At 35.1% G+C, this 25,823-nt stretch overlaps 1 protein-coding gene and 1 long non-coding RNA gene across 2 annotated transcripts; one reads left to right on the top strand and one right to left on the bottom strand.

The window, feature by feature from the left end:
• Positions 1–11,323: 11,323 nt before the first annotated feature.
• On the bottom strand, positions 11,324–13,343 carry LOC145615717 (uncharacterized). The gene is made up of 4 exons (XR_014107316.1): positions 12,670–13,343; positions 12,484–12,563; positions 12,328–12,378; positions 11,324–11,637 (listed from the first exon to the last, which is right to left on the bottom strand). It is a non-coding gene; the product is annotated as an uncharacterized LOC145615717 (long non-coding RNA).
• Positions 13,344–23,254: 9,911 nt separating this feature from the next.
• Positions 23,255–24,810, top strand: LOC145624118 (pathogenesis-related protein STH-21-like). Its single transcript, XM_081677077.1, has 2 exons — positions 23,255–23,548; positions 24,253–24,810. Exons 1-2 carry the CDS (start codon positions 23,359–23,361, stop codon positions 24,546–24,548), a joined length of 486 nt encoding a protein of 161 aa, XP_081533203.1. The 5' UTR covers positions 23,255–23,358; the 3' UTR covers positions 24,549–24,810.
• The last annotated feature ends 1,013 nt before the right edge of the window (positions 24,811–25,823 follow it).

Here is a 25,823-nt window from a genome sequence, read left to right as displayed (position 1 = left end):
CATGGTTCCAAACCTATTGGAGTTGACGATCTCCTAGATCGTTAAGGCGTGTAACCTTCAACTCGTGAGTGATTTACAAGTTCCTAAAACTTGTTGGCGACTCTTTTGCTCTATCTTCTTTCCCTTTGGACGCCACCGTACTTTAGTGTATGATCACAGTGGGGTTCAAGCTAGGGGTAATGCTTGAAATATTCCCTACAGTTTTCGGCGACTCCATTGGGGAGGATTTCTATTTCAATTCCTAAAATTTATTTTGGCAATTATTTAGAATGAGTGGATGAGACTCGAAAAGTTCTAAGTATTTCATGTGCGAAATTTTGATTAACATTATTGTCATATGCATAAAAAAGATCTCATTGGAAAGACCATCCGTAATGAGTTAAAACATAGGATTTTTACACGTAGGAAATTTGAGGAATACTTTCGCAACTAGGATTGAAATAATGCTGCGCGAAACTAGAAGATTTTATCGAGCACAGAAAGCTGCTAAGGCATGTAGGAACTAGCGTCAGCGAATAAAGTCTAGCGCCAACAATTTGACGTTAGCGCCAGGCGACAGCGTTTGTCGCCACGCGCTAAAGCCAAATTGTGGCGCTGGCCTCTGTTTGCTGGCGCTAAGTTCTTCCAATACCGAGCCAGAAATATGCGTTCTAATTTTGACCAGTTTTTAGCACTGTTTGCTCGATCCTACTTCCTGATTGAGTTTTTCTAACTTTTCTGAAACCCATATGTGTTCTACATATGAACATAACCCCCTGGGAATTCATGCTCCATCTACCTGATTGAACGCTCTGAGCAACAAAGGGTACATCCGAGAATGTTGAATTCACCAAACCATTGAAGCGATTTTTTTTTAAACTCGCGGTGTCCCATCCACTCGCGCCAACCCTTCACGGTTAGGCTTCTTAAGTTCACTTCTCCTAAAGGAGTCTTAATGGTAGAAGAAAAATCTGATGGTGAAGTCAGTGAAGAAGATTTTTCCTATAATACGCATCGAATGGGCAGAATGCACTCTTAGCAATTGAATCATAATAGACTGTTGGAGAAGGGCTTGTTTGCTATTAAATAGAGTCAGTTGTTAACGAATAAGCTGCTTGAGTAACCGATGTGATGTGAGAGTTAGAAAAGAAAGCTAACTTCTCTTCATGCATAATCCTGTTCTTGCAATAGTCGGTCTGTCTGGTCTTGTTGATGAATGCTTATCCGTTGTTAGCGCTTTCGACTTCTCTTCTCATCTCACGTATGTCGTCTTGAGAGTTCCATCCTCACCCAAGTTTAGCTCTTTGAAGCAGATGTTGAAGGAATAAGCGATACCATTGAATCCGTTGTCAGAGTATGAGCTGCAGTTGTTCACAAATACGTTTTAGGTTCTCGGGAAGAAGAGAAGGAAGATGGTGCTATAGAAGAACTTCGTGTAGGAAGAGTAGTTGTTGTCTCTTTCCCCGCAATGTCAGATCAGGAAGAGCCGGCTTGACTTTCTCTGTAGTTTGCTTTCCCTTCCTTACTTATTCAAGTAAGTAAGTCAATTGCATTGCCTTACTCTAACAAGAAAGAGGGAACTGATTCCTCAGATTTCCAGGTTTAATAGGCGAGTGAGGGGAGGTTGAATTAGAATAAGAGTTAGCGGGGGATAGACCAAAGGAATGGATTAAATATAGTTAGTAGAAATGGAACCTCGAATGCAAGTTCTGTGGGAAAGACAGGAAGAAAGTTTCATTTTGCTTTGTCAGCAAACCAGCAGCAATCCGCTTAAAAGCCAGTAGCACGATAGTACTTCCGCAGTCCTTGAGAAGTCCTTTAGGAGCACTTTTTTCATCCAACTAGAAATGGAATAAGTGAAGAAAACAATGCCCAAAGACTCCCATGCCTTTCTTGATCGGACCAACCCAACCGGTGATCACTACAAGAAATAAACTATTTTGCGACAGCCAAAATTTGCCGCAAAAATAGTAAAAACTGTCGCAAAAAATAGTTGCGACAGTCAACTGTCGTAAACCGTTTGTCGCAATCACAGTTGTCGCAAAATTTTATTTTTGCGACAGTTTGACTGTCGTAAACCTTTTTTACGACGATTTTACTAATTTCAGCGACAGTTTTATTTTTTGTCGTAATAATTAATTTGCGACAGCTAAAAACCGTCGCAAACTACGACAGCCATGAAAACTGTCGCAAACACCAACTTTAACGACAGCTAAAAGCCGTCGCAAAAAAATAAAAATAAATAAAAATAAACGAAATCCCTCAACCCAGCCACATCCCTCCTTTAACCCTTACTCACAATAGCCCAGCCGCATAACCTATAACCACCACCAACCTCCACCAAAAACCACTTAGAGCCGCCACACACTTTGCACCGCCACCCAAAACCACTAAATTAAGCCCAGAAAACACATAAACCAACAAACCACCCTAGATCTGAAATTAAACCAAAAAAATCTAAAATCCAACAATTCCCCCTTACATTAACCACCGACAACCCCCTAACCTTGCACCCAAAAAAATAAACATTAAGATCTAAAAATTAAACCCCAACAAAAAAAAAAAAAAAAAAAAAAAAAAAAAAAAAATCCCAACATAATAACAAAAGATAAATGAAAATATAAAACAAATACATAAAAATTACAAACAAGAAATACAAATCAAATAATCCAAAACCAAGAATAAATCAAACAAACAAGTTAATGAAATAACATAAATTACCAAAAACGGTACAAAATTCAAACAAAAATGCCACGAAAAATCAAGCGAAAATAAATGACAAAATTATAACAAGATCTAACAATTTAAACTAAAATCAAATGAAGATGAACAAAAATAATTAACATACCTTTGAAACTTTCCTCTTCTTTGGGTTTTAATGGTCAAATTCGACCCTAAAAACTCCAGATCTGGAATTTTTATGGTCCAATTTGGCTAAAAAAAACCTCACCATCACGATATTGAACTTTAAAAATATGAATATGACTAAATAAACCCCTCAGCATTAAGTATAAAGAAGGATGAGTATGAGAAAGAAAAGAATGGAGGATGAGAAATAGAGAGGAGAAAGGAAAAGAGAGGAAAAAGAGAGGAAAGAGAGGAGGAGAAGAGGGGAGTTGATCTGAGAAAGAGAGAAGAGAAAAAAAAATGAAAGAGGAGAGAGAAACTGATAGGGAGAGGAGTAATGAATCGGCGGACGATACATTATTAGGGTTTAGTGTGGGATTGTGAGGGAATTTATATAGCCTATGTTTTTTTTTTTTTTGAAAAAAACAACTCTGCGATAGCTTTTAACTGTCGCAGATTTCGACGGTTTTAAAAACCGTCGTAATCTGCGACAGTTTAAAGCTGTCGCAAATATTAAAAAAATTTACAATTATTTTTAATGTCTATTACGACAGTTTTATTGGCCAAAAACCGTCGTAAATCAACGACGGACTAGAAAACTTGCGACAAAAACAAAAACCGTCGTAAAATTTAAAAATTACGACAGTTTTGCTGGCTATCGTAGAAAAATTGTCGTTATTTGCCCGGATTCTAGTACTGGATTTCGGACAAGTCTTTCTTCATTTTTGAGCAAGAAGCGGAATTAGAGGGATGAAATGAAAAGTGTTTATTACGATTACGCCTAACAACCCACTTGAGCAATTTTCCATTCTCCCATTGATTCCTATGAAAATAGGAAACTTAATTGTATTTCTCATTCACAAATCCATCTTTGTTTATGCTGCTAACTCTCAGTTTGGTCCTACTTCTGCTTCATTTTGTTACTAAAAAGGGAGGAGGAAACTCAATACCAAATGTTTGGCAATCCTTGGTAGAGCTTATTTATGATTCGTACCGTGCTGAACCTAGTAAACGAACAAATAGGTGGTCTTTCAGGAAATGTTAAACAAAAGTTTTTCCCTTGCATCTTGGCCACTTTTACTTTTTTGTTGTTTCGTAATCTCCAGGGTATGATACCCTATAGCTTTACAGTTACAAATCATTTTCTCGTTACTTTGGGTCACTCATTTTCCATTTTTATTGGCATTACTATAGTGGGATTTCAAAGAAATGGGCTTCATTTTTTAAGCTTCTCATTAACTGCAGGAGTCCCACTGCCATTAGCACCTTTTTTAGTACTCCTTGAGCTAATCCCTCATTGTTTTCACGCATTAAGCTCAGGAATACGTTTATTTGCTAATATGATGGCCGGTCATAGTTCAGTAAAGATTTTAAGTGGGTTCGCTTGGACTATGCTATGTATGAATTATCTATTATATTTCATAGGAGATCTTGGTCCTTTATTTATAGTTCTTGCATTAACCGGTCTTGAATTAGGTGTAGCTATATTACAAGCTCATGTTTTTACGATCTTAATCTGTATTTACTTGAATGATGCTATAAATCTCCATCAAAATTCTTTTTTATTTATAATTGAACAAAAGCGAGGTAAGGTACTTATGCTTAAGTCAACAAGCAACGGGTAAGCGCGCTAGCGCGAAAGCCGTTGTGCGTTAGTCACGCAAGCCTTTTTCTTACTCCTTTAAAAGGATGCGCACAAAATCCACTACTGAGAAAGATACAAGTCTGACTGAAAACAAAAGGCATAGATATAAAGGATGTCGTAGATGCGAAGGTAAAGCGATAGTCTTAACTCCTACTAGAAATCTTAGAGGGTCGCATCATTATCTCTAGTAGAAATAAAAACCTCATTCATGAATCTAGAAAACCCTATCCCACGGAACTTTTTGGCAAACTGACGATCAAAGATTTCCATTAAGACTATATTGAATAAAACCATCTTGATTTCAGTCACTGTTCGTATACCTCCTAAGTCTATAATATCATCACCTAAGCTTATACCATACATATTAAATTCTTCATCATAAATGATAGAGAGATCAAGATAATCTTTAATTCGTTTTTAAACTCTCGGTAAGTGAGTAGTAGACTAGTCGCAGGGTAGGTGCAAGAAGGCCTCGTTGCTCAAGTAGTCTAACCTCTGAAGCGAACTTGAGTATAGAGAAATGCTCTTTTTACCCTCATAAGGCCTATCCCCACTAGTGTTTTCTATCGCTAAAAAATGTAAGAAAGAAATAGGTTAATCCGACAAAGTATTTAACCTACCCTGTTGACCTATAAAGATCTTCTGATGCTGGTTGCTTTGGAACAGCTTTCCCCGTTGGATAGGAAAAGGACTTGTAACATACTAATCAAAAGGGAATCTCGGCATGGGGTTGGATCATCAGTCCATGTGATGACTCTCCTTACTAGTAAAGGGTTGCTATCGGTACAACTCTCGTTATCATCGGCGGATATCTCTCTTTTGTGGGGGTCTTTCTCTACAGCTATAGAATCGGCTTAATTATTAATTACCGAAAAGCTATCTTTCCAAGTGTCAGGAAAGCCCGGAAAGTGACTGAACGACCTTCTCCTAGGGAATTCCCTGTCTCTGGTCCTATTCCTACTTACTTTCTTCTTGGTTTACTCGGACTAGTGAAGAAGAAGAAAAGAGCTTATTTTCTTCCAAGCCATCTCTACGCAGTCTGCAACTTTGATATCTCCCTACCGCTACCGATTAAGCTCAACCTACCTATGGTATGCTAACCTCTAGATTGGACGAGTGCCTGTTCGAGCTAAAGTAAAGCTCTCTAGGTTAGCTATAGGTCAAGTTCTCTCATAGCCAAAGACAGGGGCTGACTAAGGCCTTTCAAAGAAGTCTCGATTATCATACCTAATCCGCCTTTCCGTGCGAAATCTCCTTGCGTCAGGCCTATCTCTCATCTTTCAGGCTGGTTGAATGGATCATAGAAGTCCCAAGATGTGCTTCCATTCCTTACTTGGAACAAGTAAGCAAATTCCAATTACCTTACTCTAAAGAGTCAGTGAATTGGAATTACCTTGATTAGGCGCAAAAAATTTCGAAGAGCTTAGTATATACTATGCGGCAAGAAGAATCAAGGCAACGTCAGTTGTTCATCGGCCAAGTTCGAAAGAAATAGAAAGAAATGGCTTAGCCAATGATGGATTGATCAAAGATCTAAACCCTAGTCAGGCATCCTCGCTAGTCTAATGAGAAAGATTCCGTCTTTGATCCCGAGAAAACATTTCTATTGAGGAAATTACACTTGGTCAGTAGAACATAGTCTCGGCTGGACCTACATACCCAATGTTATGATTGAGCAGGTCTCGTAGCTAAGGGATAAGGGGACCTCTTTCGGAGCAAGCTAAAGAGCCCTTTTCCTTTAGATCGTCGCTTTCCGGTAAGGCACTCAATGAAACCTATCCCTCCCCTTTGAGGGAATTTCGCTCCAAACAAAAGAAGGAGTTCAGGCACTTCCGTTAGATACGAGATTGAAAGATATGGATTTGTCCCAGTCGTTAGAGCGTTAAGCCACTCATTCTCTTAGGTCATCTCAAAGAGCTTAGTCGAAAGACTTTGGGTCTCCGAGCTTAGCCGCCAGGCGAAGGCTAGACGGAAGAAGGTCTCCGAAAGCCCTATTTACGGCTTTGAGAAGAATGGGCACTCAAACCTGTCTTTCATCAACTGCTCTTGGCCTTTCTTGAATTAGGTGGTCTCACTTTGAAATAGAAAGGTTGCCTTAGGTTGAGTTTAGGAGTTCTCTCTCCTGGGGGGCAGAAGTAGCAGAAGATGTTATTGCTCCTACAGAATACCTTGCTTCAGATCCCACATGGGATAGGGTCAAAGAAGCGTGGCGAAGGTCAGATTGGTTACTATTTAACAATGGAAAGAAATAGCCTCATTTGTGGACTCGTGCTGCTAATAAAAACCTTTCATTCACTTCGAAACCAAGACCTATAGTAAGTACTTTTTCCCAATAAAGCCTTATATGTAGACAGTCAAGCTCGTCTTCTTATCTGGATTCATTGAGTCCTGCCATTCAATTCTAGGCTCAAAGAGGAGGTTTATCCTGGCTGGGCTCATATCAGCTTATTAAGTCGGAACTCACTCTCTTTCCTTTTAATACAGCAACTCCTATGTATAGATCATCAAAACATTAAACAAAGAACTTCTTTTAATTAAGAAAGAAATGTGTGATACTGATATTGAGAAATGAAGAAGCATGAAGGTTAACCAAGTGCCTTAGGTATGTAATCTCTTAATAACATTAACGAGCGGCACTTCCTTTTCTTAATCTTATTCACATCCAGAATCACTTTACGCTCTGGGACCGATTAGAGATTGTGTCCAACGATCAAAATAAGCAAGCCTTGCCGCATCCGATAGAAAGAAAATATATGCCAAACTTATATCCAAAAGCTAAGGGTGTGGACAATAGAAGGTGCAAGTTTTTCCAGGGCAATAAATATTATAACTATCCAATATGAGTCTAGTTTATGAATACGAAAGCCTTTGGAATCTAATAGTCTTTCATATAGGTGGTAAGAAAGAAGATTATAGAACAACCTATTTTCTTCCTGATGCCCGTGGGTGTGGGACTAGTCATTCCCGCTACGCACCTTGCCTTACTAGCTTTATTGTGATCCTCTTTTCCCTCAATCCTCTTCTGCATCACCAATGATAGTTGACCAAGAACTCCTACTACCACTAGCATCGGTTACTGGAACAACAGATGATTTCACTCTAACAACAGATATGGCTAAAGCACCGGTAAGACCAAGAGCAGAAATGAAGACAGCTTCTATGCTAAAAGCGTCTGCGTTGAGGAGATCTGGGTCTTCTACCCGGTGGTATAGTACTGGCACTTAAATTAGTTGTGACAGTATCCGTTGGTGCCATTGTTAAAATGAGTGTTCCTGCTTCATCTTCCCTAATATTCTTAGATTTAGCAACAGCGGTATCAATACAATAGAAAGACTCATCTGCCAGTAAAACTCTGACAGGATGACTCTTCTTAGGTATGGGATCCCGTGATAGTTAGTTCTGAGGAAGGTCTTCAAGTTCTTCCCTGGCTCCACTATTCCCTTTCTCTATTTTAGAACGGAGAGCGGGCAAGGCCTCCATTGTAGCCTAGCTATTCGCCTTTCTGTAAGACGATCCTGTAACACACTCTTATTGAGGCTAGGCTTAAGACCGACTACTCATTTTTTTCGAGAGCGAGGGAACTTCACTTCGAGGGAAGCTTTTTTCCTCAGGAAAACTCAAGAAAGGAAAGAAAGACCCGTAAGCTTCTTCTTTGCTCACTGCGATTGCGATGTCTTATTATATTACTCAAAAGCTCAGGAGAAATTTCTCCCCGGCTCTTTTGAATGTGAATATTGAGTGAAATCCCTTAGTCTAAAAGTCTTCCTTGGCCTTAGCTAGTGTGAATCCTCCTCTAAAGAGGATTGAGGTGTCCCACGGGCGTAAAAACAGTATTTTTTCTAGGCAACTTCCTCTTAAAAAGGAAAGGAACCAGTTACTTCCACCCTGGTGGTCTCCTAAAGAAAGGGAAGTCTTTCATGGAAAAGCTTTTGAGCTCAGGTTCCTCATAACAAACTTGGTCGAAAAACCCAAGTCTTGATGCCAATGTTGGCCCGTAAACCCTTTCTCAATGAATGGAGAGAAAGTTCGCAAATCACCTTCGTTTGTACTGGAACTTCGTGAACTAAATGTTGGCAAAGCCTATTATTCCATGTTCGGGTATTCGTGCCAGTATTTACGAACTTTAGGTTAAAAAAGCTAAATAAAAGAAAGTCAAAAGAAAAGGCGGTTACTAGTGGATCCTGTTGCTAAAAATTTCTCTTTCATAGTCAGGCTAATGAAGAATCTGATGAGTTGAGCAATGCATTATTTGTTGATAGTCCTCTCTCCTTGAGAAGGGTCAAAGCTGAATCAGAATCTCGGACATGCGATTGACCTCCTAGTGGGGCTACTCACTCACTGTAGTCTACACCTCCTCTAAAGTCAATGGGCAGAAAGTGAGAGCTTCTACCCGATCGTAATAGTCTGACTTCATTCATAAAGAGCTTGGCAAGCATATAAGGCATAACCGGTGGAGAGCTTACTAAGGTAAGCAAATCACCCTTTCTTTATCACCGTCAGTATAGTAGCAATAGACTGATCTTAGTCCTTTGACTCATGGGATTCACCACTATAAGGGAAGTGAGCCGAGGAAAGGCAGTGAAGGCTCGACTCCGCTCGGGTGGGTGAAAGCCCCGGGTTGCTTAGAGAAAGGTAGTTTACTTTAAAACTTGAATAAGTAAGCAAGTAAACTACCTTTCTTTTTATTTGTTTTGGTCTAAATCGAAGCTCTTGCAGTCCTTAATACTTTGCAAGCACTAAGAAAGAGTTCTACCTTTTTGGCATGCTAAAGCAAGGTAAGAGATCTCTTCTATTTCCCAAAGCCTACTGAGCCAAAGATTCATGCCCGACCTTAGATCGATCTTGCAAAAAGCACGTAGACCAACCGAAGTAAAGACTAGCAGTGGATCTTGTTCACTCTGACTACGTAACCTGTACTGTGCCTATGAACTCATCTTAAGCTAAGGAAAAAGATAGAGGAAATGGCTACGCTCTTTCTTGTTGTTGTTCCTCAAACACTGACACTAAGATAACAAGTTGTATATCTACCTAGATGGAACTTCTTCATTTTCTCGCCTGACAGAGGGCTGCTTTAAACGGTATTACCATAGACCCGAGAAAGTCTTGCCAAAGTTCTCCTTTGTTAAGAACCTCCTCCGAACATGCCCCTGAGACTAGTGCTACTCCCTGGCTTCCTTTGCCCATCTGAAATCGAATGAAAAAAATTTTATACGGTCAGATCTGCAACGCTTAATGATTCAATCACAGCTGATACGCATGAAGTGAAGTTAGCTTTCTTTTCTAACTCTCACACCGGATATTCAACAGCAGATAGGCTTAGAGCTCCTACGTATAAACTGGATATTGAAAAGAGCGCTTACTCTTCTTGCAGCGGAGTCGTTCACAAGAGAAAGACTAGCTGTAGATTTAATAGCAGTTCCTTACTCTAACAAGTAAGCAAATTGACATTACCTTCTTTTTTGACTAACAGGGCAAGGGCATTCGATGCATCTGATTCAATTCCCGGCCCGCCCTCTCTTTCACAACCGAGGAGTACACATCGATGAGCTTAAGTAAGCGTTTTTTTACTACGTTGATGCAACAAACTCTTTCTATTCCATGAGCAGACACCCTTCAAGAGCTTTCATCGGCTTGCTTTTTGGACTTACCTTGAGAAGGGAAATTTCTCTTTTCTATTCAAAAAATTAAACACACTTTTCACTAATAAGTATTTGGAATTCATTAAATATTTTTTTGAGAAAATACTTTTGCAAAGTTTAATGTAGTAATGGTAATTAAAATCATAGTTATCATATCACAATACTATATTTTACACTTTTCAATATTAAGTGAAACTATTTTATTCTATTTTGATGATCAAATTTACCAATGATTATAATGGTTGTACAGTTGTATGTACTTTATACTTAGAAATCGTTTATAATAAGATAAAACGATATTGCAAAGAAATTAATGTGAATTTGTTGAATGGGTTCGTTCAGAATCTTGAGATAGATACTTGGATGATTTAGACACCAATTTTTGGCCTGGCCAAATTATACAACACTTTTATAAGTATAAAGTGACACAAATAAGATATTTGTGTTAAAAAAAAATGAAATATACAAAATTAATACGAGTAATAACTATAGTACTAACTAAACTTCCGTAATAAGAGTTATAAGACTAATAACTTTATTAATGATATCAAAACTATAAAAAAATAATGAACCCACGATAACTACCGGTACATATATATGTGATAATCACATCTATTTTAATCTAAAGTTCCTAAGGACTATTATTGCATAATAATAATAATAATAATAATAATAATAATAATAATAATAATAATAATAATAATAATAATAATATATTTAGAGAAGGAGGTTGTTGCGTTGCTGAAGCGGATTATTCAAAGGTTCTCGACAACGTAAGATATTGGGGTTCGTGCTGCATCTCATATATTCACTAGTGGAAAAATAGCTATCCGTAACGGGCAAAAGCAGCCCATCCGTAACGGGCAAGGGGCGTTACGAATGCGGCCGTTACGGATAAGCTACATTATTTGTAACGGGCGCGTCCCATTACGAATAACGGGTTATTCGTAACAGGCATTTTAACTGTCCGTTACGAATAACCCGTTATTTGTAACGGGCAGTTAAAATGCCCGTTACAAATAACCCGTTATTCGTAACGGACATTTAAAATGCCCGTTACAAATAACGGGTTATTCGTAACGGACAGTTAAAATGCCTGTTACGAATACAATTGAAGCCAAATTTAAAAAAAAATGTAGCAGGGGATACCTGCTACCTGGTATGCTGGTAATAATTTTTTTTTTTTAAAAGGAAAAGGGGAATTCATATCACTTAATTAATCAAATCAACAAGTTCAGGGAGTTATAGAAACTGCTCCAACAAGAAAACCCCAACAATTACAAAATATAAAATAAAAGCATGCTCTACTTGAGTTCCATAAATACGATTACATAAAGTGAGAGGAAAAGTTCCTCAAAGCCTGTAGCCTAGATGCAGCTCTCCACCACATCAATTTCGTAGGCATTCTTGGCGCAATCTGAAATGGTGTTGTGCTTGATTATATCCCCCTCCATATCAATTGCCATTCGTGCACTGTTATTTTAACAATATCAGCTCCGTTGTCCGCAATTTTCATGACCTGCCAGGCTGCCAGTAAATGTGATTAGGTTACCAAGAACTGGCTGAAAGTGTACAACATGAATACATGATAATCTTCTAATTTAATTATGTGAGTGGATGTGCAATTCTCAAGTATACATTTGTGACTAGAACCAAGCAATCGATAGAGACCGAGTGTGATTATACTCCGTTTACTATGAATTTGAAAGATGAATATACTCTAAAGCCAACCTATCCTCTTCAAAATGAATAACTCTTGTCAGTTTATCAACTCTTGCATATCGAAAGTACCCCCCTCCCAAGCAGTCACCAGAAAGACGTATAGCCTACTCACAGACATTGAAACAATTCAGCTCATTCATGATGCCTAGTAAGCAGTTGCAACACTTGAAATTCCAATGCAGAATACAGCTTATATACCAACAATGAACCTCGCCCTAGGAAGAGAGTGGCCATGTATTGGACCTCAAAATCTAAGAATGCGGCTACTTACTGAATTACTACTACAGTACAAGCTTTCAATCTTACAGATCAGCACAAGGACCTTTCTTTTTCTTTACTTTAAATCTATTTAGCCATTTTTATTGTAGTCAGATTTTAACAGGTGGGAATAACATGAGACATTACTCACAACAGTTTGCTAGATTAGAGCTACAACAATATATTATAAAAAAGATAGATGAATCAAGTACATGCAAAATCCAAAAAAAAACTAACCTTGGTGCCGAAAGGACCTGAAGGGTGGTTAATCTCCAGAATATCCTTCCCCTAAGAAAAATCATCACAAATAATTCAATAAAAATTGAGAAATTTCATAATCTCCCAAAATTAATGCAACAATCATTCATTCAATAATGAGAAAAAAGTAAAAACCTAGAGCTCAGCTTCAAGCTCTTCACGCTCATGACCAGTAGCAATGGGCATTACATCTTCAACCTTAGTCTTTGAAACTTCTACACCACCCAAAAACAATCCAATCAATTAAATGAAAAAAAAAAATCAAAAAAATCAACAACAATAGATCTAAATCAAACCCTAGAAAAAGGGGAAATCAATTACCGGCTTCAGCGGAGAAATGGCGACGAGAGAGAAGAAATGAGGAGGATCGAACAGCGGAGGTAGCAGCAGGAAGACGATGAGAAAGAGAAGAAAATGAAGGTTTAACAATGGCGGAAGAAGATGAAGAACATATTTTTTTATTTATTATTCGTTTAGACATACAAAGGATAATCGAACCATAACCATTAGATTAACATATAAGAACCGACCAATTTTTTTTAAAAAAAATACAACAAATTCGAAAACAAAATCAAACAATCATTTTACTCCACATTCCACAACGAAGCACAATTAACTAATACCTCTAATTAGAACTTAAAGAAGACACAACCTAAACCCTTACACCTCTACAACACAAATCAACAGCTAAAACTGGAAATATTATTTAAAAACACATACACCCAGAATCAAATTATTAGAATTACAAAATTCAGAAAACAATCAATTAATTTTGCAATAACTCGAATGTAAAAAATCAGCCAAAAGATGAAATTGACCTTAGGATTGAGAGAACCAGAGGAAACGAGCTCATCACGAACCAAATCACCAGTAGAAATATGAGGAACATCGAGAAGCTTCGAAAGACGAGTAGCGTAAGTGCCTTTACCATGATGCTGAGGATGTGAGGTGAATGACGGGGAGGAGAATAGAGGAGAGGAGAGGAGAGGAGAGAGAGTGAGGGACTGATGAGAGAGAAAGAGGTGAATGACGACTGGTTTTAGGTGAAACCCTAAAAAACCAAGTATTGGGCTCCTTTCATCAGTTGGGCCACATTTGGGTATTTGTATCGGGCACAATACGCCTGTTACGTGTAATATAGTATTCGTAACGGGCAAAATAGTGTCCGTTACGAATACTTATTTATTTGTAACGGGCACTAATTTGTCCGTTACAAATACATATGTATTCGTAACGGACACTATTTTTCCCATTACGAATAAAAAGTATTCGTAATGGACACTATTTTGCCCGTTACGAATAAAAAGTATTCGTAACGGACACTATTTTGCCCGTTACGAATATCTTAATTGTAACGGGCAAAGCTTTGCCCGTTACAAATAGCCTGTTACGAATGAGATTTTTTCCACTAGTGATTCACTAGGGTAGACTTTGCTATATCTAGAGGAATGGGGGCCCAGATTGTATCTCGGCTTCCCACTAATTTATCCACTAAGTTATTGTAGGTTGTGTGACTTTTGTTTTTGAGATATAATAATAATAATAATAATAATAATAATAATAATAATAATAAAACTATTGCAATGTTAATTATGTAACTTCTTAAGCACTAGGAGGGGATGCAGCACCACTAGAGCATCCTTGACTGTAAATGCTCTTGACTGAAGGGATCGGGTTGATTTCGAGTATAGAACAACATTCATCACTCAAGGAACCTAGCTTGTTGATGATTGATGAGATAGTTTCCTACTTCTTTCTTGCAATCAATGCCGGCAGGCAACGGAGGCAATGGTGGGAACAATGGTGGCAAATCGGCCAATGGTGGCAATGACCTCCATCCGGGGAACATGTGGCGGTAATGAGTTGGCTTAAGGTGAGGATTTGGGTGAGGGTGCGGATGTGGGTGCAAGAGTGGGTGAGGGTGTAGGCGCGGGTGTACAAACACCTCCGGCTGCATATCTTGGGCATAGGTTCCTCCTATGAGAAGAGCTAGTAAACCAATGAAGGTAGGTGAAATTTTTTTCTATGGAGGCGGATGCACGATGCTCCGTGCATCCGTTTTCTCTTTAAAAACGCGGAATGAACATTCCGTTGTTCAGTAAAGAACATACATTTGTTTTGTAAAGAACATATAGGTTTTTCGTAAAGAACATCACATATAGTTGTATTGTTATGAACATATAGTTGTTTTATAAAGAACATATACCTATTTTGTAAAAAAAAAAAAACATCCAACTTCATGTTCTTTATATATATCTAAAGAACATCTATAATATTAATTAAAAACATGATAATTAGAGGTGATCAACTTCGGCCCGACCCGACCCGGCCCAACCCGATCCAGCCCGAAAATAGGGCGGGTTTAGACAAGCCTAAAAATGCATTTTTAGTTAAAAAAATCCAAACTCGGCCCGAAAAAAAGCAGAAAATCCAAATTAGAGGTGTATTGTAATGAACATATAGTTGTTTTATAAAGAACATATACCTATTTTGTAAAAAAAACATCCAACTTCACATTCTTTATATATATCTAAAGAACATCCGTAATATTAATTAAAAACATGATAATTAAAGGTGATAAACTTCGGTCTGGCCCGACTTGATCCAGCCCGAAAGTAGGGCGGGTTTAGACAAGCCTAAAAATGCATTTTTAGTTAAAAAAATCCAAACTCGGCGCGAAAAAAAGCCGAAAAGCCCACTACATTTTCCGGATTTTTTGGACATGAGATATTATGTTATGGCCTAGCCCGACCCGAATTTTTTATCACCTTGATAATATAATGTAATGAACAATATTTTTATTCAACCACCATAATCTAAATACAAAATTCAAAGAACATTTCAAAATAAACAATTAACATATGTCACAAATAAAAGTACATCATTCTGACAATCAAAAAACATGAAGATAAAGAACATTATTTAACTGCACGTTATGTTCTTTACAATTTTATAACATGTTCTTTGCACTTTAATGGAATGTTCTTTACATTTCTATACAATGTTCTTTACAATTCTATAATATGTTCTTTTCACTTAAAATAAATGTTCTTTATATTTCTATACAATGTTCTTTCCGCTTTTTTTTTGGAAGAGATGCACCATGTGGATCGTGCATCCGCCTGCACGAACCATGCATTGGTGATGACATAAATTATGACTATCTAGGAATTAATATTATTAGGCAATAATAGTACGAGATAAATTTTTATGAGCTGGTATTTGATAAAAACTCTAACTCTCACATTATTATACATACAAGCGTTTAGTTATAAGTTTTAATATAACTATACGATGGTAACTCAAATTAAAATATTCTTAGGATTACTCTTTATTAAGATATTAGTTTTAGAGATAAAATAGTATAAATACACTAGAATTTTTTTTTTTTTTTTTATCATAAAATATTTCAATGGTCTTTCAAAAACAAAACGACCTTTTGATTATTGTGGAATAAAACGACATTTGACATTAATCTTTATAAAAAAAATAACACAAAGAATAGAAGTTATCCATTTGATAAACAAAAAATTGATCAATACTATGTACTTATCAAAGTTATATCTTATTCGACTAAAAACACTGTGTGTATTAAGTTCAATACTACATATTATTGGTAGACCTATTCAACAGGCCGGATTCAGGACGAGGTTTTAATTAAATGGTATACATTAATACATACTACTCCGTACTTGGTAATAGATAGAGACAGAATATATACGAAGCACAAGAATGTACACATGTTTGCTCCAATACTCCAGCCTCAATCTCTACCAGACTACCACATGTCCAATCAAAACCTATGGAGCACCACATCTTTTCCAAAAATAGTACATTTTTGCTTACTAACAAAACTTACTTTCTAAACCTCTGGAATCTTCTACGTACAAATAGCAACCTCTTTTAACTACACAACTCTAACATTCAATTCAGCCTAACCGTCAAAACAACCTTAACCTCATAAAGCTCCTAACCCAAATTCACCTACTTTTCTCTGAAAAATTCTTACACAAAAATGGGTGATCACCTTGAAACACTTTCTTCCAATTCCACTTGTTATTATGGAATTCTAGGCCTTTGTAAACAAGCCTCCAATAATGAAATTCGTCACGCTTATCGCTCTCTTGCATTGGTATATCTTAATGCAACTAGCTTAATTATATGCTAACATTTGATTAAATTATAGCCTATGTTTTTTCAATTCTGTTACATTATTGCATACTTGACTATTACGTTGAGTTGTTTGAATGAATGTACGTAATTTGAGTAATGGTGTGTTGGGTTACAGAAATGGCATCCAGATAGATGGATAAAAGACCCGAAATTAGCAGGGGAAGCTAAGAGAAGGTTTCAACAAATTCAAGAGGCGTACTCTGGTTAGTTTCACACTTTCTTAGAACTACGTACAATTTTTCTAAGAGTTATTAATTGTCGCGATTGTCCTAATCCCTTATATTGAAATTATGGTTGTAACACAAGTTTACTTACAAAAGTATCTTGGAAAATCCAATCACAAATCATTAATATACTAATTTAAGAAGTGTCTGATACAAATCCATTTTTCCGAACATACGAATAATATGACTAGTAATTTTGGACTGAGGAAATAGCTTTGATAATACAGTGGAGCGAAATTTAAATGTTACATTATCATTGACATGGTTTATTTTATTGTTTTTATGTTGGAGGCAGTTTTGTCAGATAAGGGTAAAAGATCAGTTTATGATGCAGGAATATATGATCTCCTTTCAGATGATGATGATGAGGTGAGTCCAAATTAGGTTCAATATTACTACCTTAATCCCTATTCTCTAATTAATTGGTCATATTTAAGAGGCGTTTGGTATAGTAATTTAGAGGTAGGAAACGGATTTAATTAAATATTTCCATTTCTAATTATTTGGTATGGATTAAAAGAAACGAATACTCTTTTCGGGGGTAACAAAATCTCTCAATTTATTACCCTTAACAAACTAGTTGAAACAAAATATGTTTCTTTACTCAATCACAATCTACTCAATTTGTTTACATTCCACTAAGATAGCAGACGAATAGTAAAGGTAACGTTTATCATTATCCATTTCTCTACTTATTTGAATCCTTTCCGCTTCATTTACGATGCTAATACCAAACACCCCCTTCATTAGGGTTGGCAATCCTTGACCCGAGCCGGAGTTACTGAGAGAAACCCAAACCCGACCCAATCCGAATCTGAATAACCCGAATTCAACCCGATTTCACCCAAATTTCATATTTCATATATATATAATAATATTATGTTTTACACAATTTTTGATAGTTTATAAGCATAACCCGAAATTGACCTGAAATTTGACCCGAACCCGACCCGCTGACCTGAATTGCCACCCCTACCCTTAATTGGAGATCATTTACTCATAATTAAGAAATTAAGCTATATATAAGCCTACCAATTATTTTACTTGGTTACATGTTTAGTGATTCATATTAGAGCTCGAGGTTGCACTTCAAGAAAATACTCTTTTTAGCGATGGAAATTACGGATGGCCATCAGAAACCGTGTTATTAAAAGATGTTGATTATGGAATAGTTTTGGTGCAGAACTTCGCAGATTTTATGCAAGAGATGGCTGCGACAATCAAGAGAACTAGATGCCAACAGGTATATTTACCTTCATTTGTTGTTTTGGCATGTATATTGGAATACAAACCCATCGCATATCTAAGAATAGCAAGCAAATAATGTACGGAGTACATATTTTACTTTACGTACCAAGTTTGAATTTTTTTAAATCTTGCTTGAACTTGGTTTGATATAAATAATTCAAGTTCGAGTTCGAGTTCAAAGCTCGCTCAATAAAATATGTTTCAACTACTATGGTCACACTAAGGGGGCGTTTGGTTGGTGTATTTTTTGAATTGAAAACGGATTCGATTAAACCAATATTGTTACCATGTTTTTTGGTTTGAAGGCATGGTAATAATTACCCCTTATTTGCTACCTCTCACAAACTTGGGGTAACAAATACCTTTACCCTCCTCTTAACAAATACCCTTTCTATGGTTAAACCAAACACATGAAAAGGTATTAACTAAATGATTCCTTTCCCCCCTCTTATTTGTTTCCTTTCCACTCCGTTTCCACTTTTCAACCAAACGCCCCCTAAATAGTAAATTCTAAATTGGTACTAAAAACTAGCTTACAAACTTGATTCTTTGTAAGCTAATATTTAGTATTATCAATTTATAAAATATATTCAATGCTTATGTTAACCTTAGGTTGTATATTTTTAAAAACCATAATATTTCGATTTGTTGAGAGTGAGGGATAGCTCAAGTGGTTAGAGTTTTCTTCCCGATTTCAAGAGATCTTGAGATCGATTCTCACCCTCGCCATTGGGCTCTATAAACACTAATATATATATATATATATATATATATATATATATATATATATATATATATATATATATATATATATATAAGGCTCTTGTGAGAATTTTTCTTATGTGAGAATCTTTCATATGTGAGAACACTCTTTATGTTCTAAATTTTTACTCGTATGTTCTAAATTTTAAATCTGATGTTCTAAACTTTTCCTTAGGTGTTCTAAATTAAATCAAATGTTCTAATTTAGTACTTAGATGTTCTAAACCATAAATTAGTTAAGTTTGATGTCATAAATTTTAAATAACTTGTTCCAAAATTTTAACTTATATGTTCTAAATTTTAAAACGTGTGTTCTAAGATTTTTAATTATATGTTCCAGATTTTAAAACGTATGTTCAATTTTTTTTTACACGTATGTTCTAAATTCTTTACTCACACTTTCTATATTCTATATCAGTTTGTTCTAAATTTTTATTCACATGTTCATAATCTTAAGTCAGATGTTCTAAATTTTACTCATATGTTTAAAATTTCATAACGCAAATTTTTTAAATTTTTAATCACTTGTTCTAATTCTAAAATCAGATGTTCTAAACATATTACTCACACAAATGTTCTAATTTATTACTCATATGTTCAGAATTTTAATTTGAGTCACATGTTCTAAATTTTAACTCGCATGTTCTAAATTTTTACTCACATGTTCTAAAATTTTACTCACATGTTCTAAATTTTAAATCAGTTCTCATATAAGTATGAATTCTCACATATTGACCTATTCTCACCGGATCCCTCCCCTATATATATATATATATATATATATATATATATATATATATATATATATATATATATATATATATATATATATACATATATATATATATATATATATACATACATATATATATATATATATACATATATATATATATATATATATACCCTTTTGGGGCTTTGGTGTTTTGAGCTAGGTTTTACAGCTTCAGTCCGGTAACCGAGAGCGAATTTTTAAATTCCTCTGGTTTAAATTCCTCTGGTTACAGCGAGTTGGACCTTTTATACCCCCGGATCAACGCGTTTACACGCTTGTCTTTTTCCGGGCACCAACCTTTTCACAGGGCGCAAGGGTAAAAAACTGTCTATCCCAAGCAGATAAGCCTTGCCTCGCGTCCTGCTACGTCAGGTAGCTAGTATACCTTCTCAGATGTCCAAGGAGGCAACATACATCTAAAGAATCCTTTCACGTGTAGCCTTCGAAGTACCTCAATCCCTAAGCTAAAGCCCCCGCTTTGCAATAGGTAGCGGTTCTCGGAGGGGCTTTTAGTTGATTCGTGAGTTGGTTCTGAAAGGGCATATATATATATATATATATATATATATATATATATATATATATATGTATTAACACTGTATTAATGGACTTAAAATGTTGCATGAGCAGGAGGGGAACAATTTGGAAGAGCTACAAAAGATGTTAATTGAGATGATTGGCTGTGATTATACGTCTAATTTCTCCATGGAAAAAACTCGTATTAGCTGATTAAATAATCTATGTTTGACAGGCCCAACTAAGGCCTAGCCCACATGAACATGTAAACCCCAGCCTTTTTTTTATTTTATTTTTTTATTTACGAGTCATTTGGTTCTATCTTTGTGGTTACAAACATACATTGTTGATTAATTCAAATACAAATAATCACATACTCATCTAGCGAATTTGAGAGAGTGAGGGATAGCTTAAGTGGTTAGAGCTTCCCTCCCGATTTCAGGAAATCCTGAGATCGATTCTCACCCCGCCCTTATGGCTCTTTAAACACCAAAAAAAAAAAAAAAAAAATCTAGCGAATTTGATCAACAAAAGGAAACAAATAGTCAAAACCATGTCACCAAGCATGGTCGAGCAAGCTCGCTCAATCGAGTATGAAAATAAACTAGAGGATACCCCGGAATTTGCCGGTCAAGCAAAGCCGCCTGATCGGCGAGGAGCTGAGGACACATCTCCAAAAAGGCAACATGACTAGGGGTGGCAATTCGGGTCAGTGGGTCAGGTTCGGGTCAATTTCGGGTTATGCTTAGAAACAATAAAAAAAATAGTGTAAAACTTAATATAATTACGAAATATAAAATTTTGGTCAAATCTGGTCGAATTCGGATTATTCGGGTTCGGGTTTCTTTCAGTAACTTCAAAATCGGGTTCGTTCGGGTTATCGGGTCGGGTTATGGATTGCCAGCCCTAAACATGACTATGTCCTGTCTATCAGACTTGACTGCCTGATCGGGCACAAGCCAAATTATCTAGTTAGTAGATGTATTACTAGAAAACTCAACAATTAGACTCATGATAATCAAAAAACAGTTGCAAAGTAAATAAAAATGCGACCAATTAGAGCAATAGCAAGTCCCACATAACTTAATCACATCTTGCAGGGTAGTGCCATAATCATAGGAATATAACGTAGAACTACTTTGCCTAATTTTTCAATGTAATTATTAGACACAACTTGACACATTCACCTGCCTCTTTTCAAAAGGCTCCAATCCTTGTGCATGATTGAAGCGCGCAAGGGGAAAAAGTTATACCAGTAGATTTTATTTTATTTTATTTATTTATTTATTTTTTTTTTGGAGGGAGGGGGGACGCTTGGTAAAATGATTAGCATTATGATAAAATTATACGGAGCATGTGTGTGTCCATTACCATTACCATTACCATTACAATTCATTAGTTAATATTCTAGTTGGAACCTACCTGCCAAATATTTTAGTTGGAATTACTAGAGTGGTAATGTTACTTGAATTTTTCATAATTTTATTGTACTTCTTTTCAAAAAAAAAAAAAAAAAAAAAAGTAATTGTTTTCAAAACACGCGCTTTAATTGGTAGTTGTTGACAAAAAAAATTTCTTTTTAATAATTTAATATCATTATCTTTATGATCTTTTAATTTGACAATTAGCAATGGACAGATCTTTTAATTTGACAATTAGCAATGGACAGATCTTTTCAATGTGAAAAATATACATATAGCATTATGTTTGTAGAAAACGATATTAGTATACTCATCAGAATTCATCGATTAGTAATTTTACTATAAGGGTCTGTTCATATTTACTGAATTGAGCTGAAATGAACTAAACTAAACTGAATTGAATTGATTGGAGTTGAATTAAACTAAACTGAACTGAATCGAAATGACTATTTTATGAGAGAAGGAAATTAGGAGCTGAATTGAATTGAACTAAAATGATTGGAGCTGAACTAAACCGAAATTAAGCTGAAGTGAACAGGCCATTTTGTGAGATATAACAAATTTCAATATGTTCAACTATTGAGTATAATTTGCGATATATTAAATTTTTCAAAAGTTCCACATAATATTTAAGGAAATAACTATTTATAAATATGGTCATTTTGTAGAAGATTAACTAACTAATTTCTTGTTTCAAAATAAATAAATAAATAAAAACTAACTAATTTTCTTTCTAATCAATTTTAAGTACGTACCATCCAAAAGAAGAAAGCAGTGTGTTATTTTTGCAAGTAGCCATTCTTTAAATAAGATCAATTATGTTTTCAAAAAAATAAGATCAATTATCCAAGTTGAAACTTTTATTTTTTTTGAATAAATCCAAGTTGAAAAAAGTCTATATAATATCCATTTAGTGGAATTCTTTTGACACATTCACTCTTAATCTTCCTAGTTTCCTATTTTGAGTCGTATTCTTTTGACTAATAATTCTCACTGCTTCACCTACTCTGCTTCACCTAACGCTGCCTTACCATCTTTTTTATGCCTTTAATGCAATGTTATCTTCTAACACAAAGTCTTATAGGGAGATCTTGAAGACGTGCGAACTCTGTTCTTTTTTAAAATGTAATGCTTGGAGTTTATACTCCGTATATGTCAATGTACAACTTAATTGGCAATTAAACGGTTTTATGAATATTTTACTATTTGTATATTTAAAATATAGTCCCATTTAAGAAATAATATGCTACAGAGTGCTATTTTTAAATTGGTCGAGTTGTAGATTATATATATAGCCTTAATATTTAGAAAATCAAACAGACTACCATCAAGAGATCGATCTTTTCTAAATAGCAAGCTCTCTTATTTCCTTCATTTTGATTATATATTAAAGTATTCGATCCTTATATATCGAATTGGATAATTCATGTCAATCAAGTCAATTTTTATTTCAAGTAAATATTGTAACATAAAAGTTATGTACATGTACTAAAAGTAATATATTATAATTATATTCATACTTAAAATCATATAATCCAGAGCAAATCAATTGTACCACTTTTATAAATCTAATCATGATCAATTTACTAAGATAAAATATCAAAAAGCTACTAATCTTACATATGAAATCAATTAAATGATCGACACTTATTCAGCAAGGGCTGCTCCACCAAGAACTACCCAATAACGACACTAAAATAATTAAAGAAGCATCTTCTTTGTCATTACCAAGTTTTCTTTCTCTTATTATAGTACGTTACTCCATCATTATAAATACCATATCATATTCTCATTCTTTGCATATCCAATTCACTTGATCACCTTCAATTCCTACTAAAAAATATATCATTTCTTAGCTTTGTTGCTCCTTAGTAATCACGTCACAATAATCATGGGTGTTTTCACATACACATTGGCTGACATCACTAGCCCTGTCGCCGCGTCCCGGTTGTTCCAAGCTCTAGCCCTTGACAACCATAACTTTGTTCCTAAGACTTTCCCTCAGTTTGCTAAATCTGTTGAGTTTATTGAAGGTGACTCTACCACTGTTGGAAGCATCAAGAAGATCAACTTCCCTGATGGTTAGTTTATTTAATAGCTTAACGTTTTTCCAATTCAATTATCTTATGTGCATTTCACCAAGTAATAAAACAAGTAATACATGTAACAAGTCACTTATTAAAAGTAAACCTGTTAAATTCGAATCAGTAACTAAAACTTAAAAGCAGTGGCGGATCTTGGGCAAAAAAGTTTATAAAATATATTCGAATCATTAACTAAAACTTATAACTGCTGTAAGATCTAATCATGATCGATAAATACAAATCATGCACACGTTTAAAAGGCCATGGTATAACGCATGATTAAGGGTTTGTTCACACTTACTTAATTTCAGTTTAATTCAGCTTTAATCAATTCAGTTCAGTTCTGCTCTAATCAGTTCAGTTTAGTTCAGTTCAATTCAGCTCCTAATTTTCTTTCTCATAAAATATTCATTTCAATTCAGTTCAGTTCAATTCAGTTCAGCTCCAATCAGTTCAGCTCTAATCAGTTTAGTTTAGTTCTACTCAATTCAGTATATGTGAACAGGCCCTAGTGCACAAATGACCGTGTGGCCAACAAGACCACCTTTCTTTAGCTTTCTTAAGCTATATTATATAGAAGCATGGCCGTATACAACTTACAACCTTTTTTTTCTGTTTTATTTTACACGGTTTGACTTTTGTGTTTATAAACGTACAACTTTGATCATTAATATTATATATATTTGTTGATTATATTGCAGAGGCTCCATTCAAATATGTGAAAAACAGAGTCGATGAGATTGATTCCAACAACTTCTACCTTAAGTACACTTGCATTGAAGGAGATGTGTTTCCTGATACAGTGGAGTACGCTGTGTATGAAGACAAGTACGAGGTGACCGAAGCCGGAACCCGGTGCAAGATGGTAGCACACTATCACATGAAGGGTGACAGTGTGATGAAGGAAGAGGATCTTGAAAAGGCCAAAGAAGGAATTCAGAAGGTGTTTAAGGCTGTTGAAGAGCACCTCATTGCCAACCCTCAAGTCTATGCTTGATTGAACTATTTAGTTGATCATCCAAAGTTTTATGAGCAAATTTGACTTAAAACTTGGGATGATATAATTGAGGATATGTAATGTGTGGTGTTGTGTGTTTATTTATATATATATTTTTTTTTCCTTCGTTTATTTTGATGAGTTTGGGAAAAAATAATAATAATAATGTGTGACAGTGTGAAACATGTATGTACTTGCTAAGAAATGCACTATGAATTTGTAAGAGATTTTACATTTTTAATATATGAGTAACAATTTTCTATGATTAAGTTGTTTGTTTCAACTTCTTACTAGTACCGGAGTACTAGTATTATTTTTCAATACTATGCATAAGTTTAGATGAGATAATATAATTTCTGATACACGTACATTAAACAACGTTACGACAAAAATTAGCTCAAATTATACAATAGTTATGATAATTTTGCATGCTGATATAAGATATAACGTCAAAAGAATATACGGTAAGTTGAAAGAGTCAAATTAAAGTCTGTACAAGTTAAGAAGTTAAATGTTTCAAAAAAAAAAAAAAAAAAAAAAAGTCAAGAAGTTAAAGTGTTCTAAATTCCACATCCCTTTAATTTAATAGCAAGGCCACAATCAATTCGTGTTTTTTAATAGCAAGACCACAATCTATCTACTAAAACAGAGGGCACTCAAAGCTCCACTCTAACTATACTTTGACACGTGTCGAGCTATTGTTAAAAATTTTCCCGCTTCATTTTTCACTCCTAAATATAGCAACTAAATCAAAGATTATACGTTATAAAATAATATAAATATTTTATACTCACTTACCTATAACTATAATATACCTACTTCCTTATGCATGTAAAATCAGGATATAATCTTTGATTATACTTCCTTATAATATTGTACATCTAAATATTTTTATTATCTTGATCTTAATATTTGATCTTGAGTTTTTTTTTTTTTTTTTTTTTTTTTTTGACCAGCAATATTTGATGTTAATTAGATTCATGATCTTAAGCCGTGAAAATTCTTAATTGCACTATGAGCATGTATTTTTTAACAATCGGTTGTGGGTTTGCACTTCATCATTATTGATGATGTAGTTTTTAAAAAAAGATACAGCATAAGAATTTTTAAAACAATGCAATTTATTTTTCTAAAACTTGAAAATTTTATTAGATTTATTAAAATAATGAGATAATTGATCTTATATAATTTTGTGACCACATTGTGGCCTGGGATAGCGAGAAAGTGTTATAATGTTGATTAAACCTAAAGTACACATTTTAAGGTAATCATAAA

This window comes from Chenopodium album, chromosome 3 (assembly GCF_948465745.1).
Source record: "Chenopodium album chromosome 3, dcCheAlbu1.1, whole genome shotgun sequence".
Taxonomy (NCBI): Eukaryota; Viridiplantae; Streptophyta; class Magnoliopsida; order Caryophyllales; family Amaranthaceae; genus Chenopodium; species Chenopodium album.
The sequence above is the reverse complement of the archived record's forward strand: the minus strand, read 5'-3'. Positions and strand labels throughout refer to the sequence as shown.

What these genes read in the sequence shown, in the direction of transcription:
- LOC145624118 (XM_081677077.1), top strand. Translation starts at nt 23,359, where the DNA reads ATGGGTGTTTTCACATACACATTGGCTGACATCACTAGCCCTGTCGCC. An exon ending in GAAGATCAACTTCCCTGATG is followed by an intron (nt 23,549 to 24,252) that starts GTTAGTTTATTT and finishes ATTATATTGCAG; the next exon opens with AGGCTCCATTCAAATATGTG.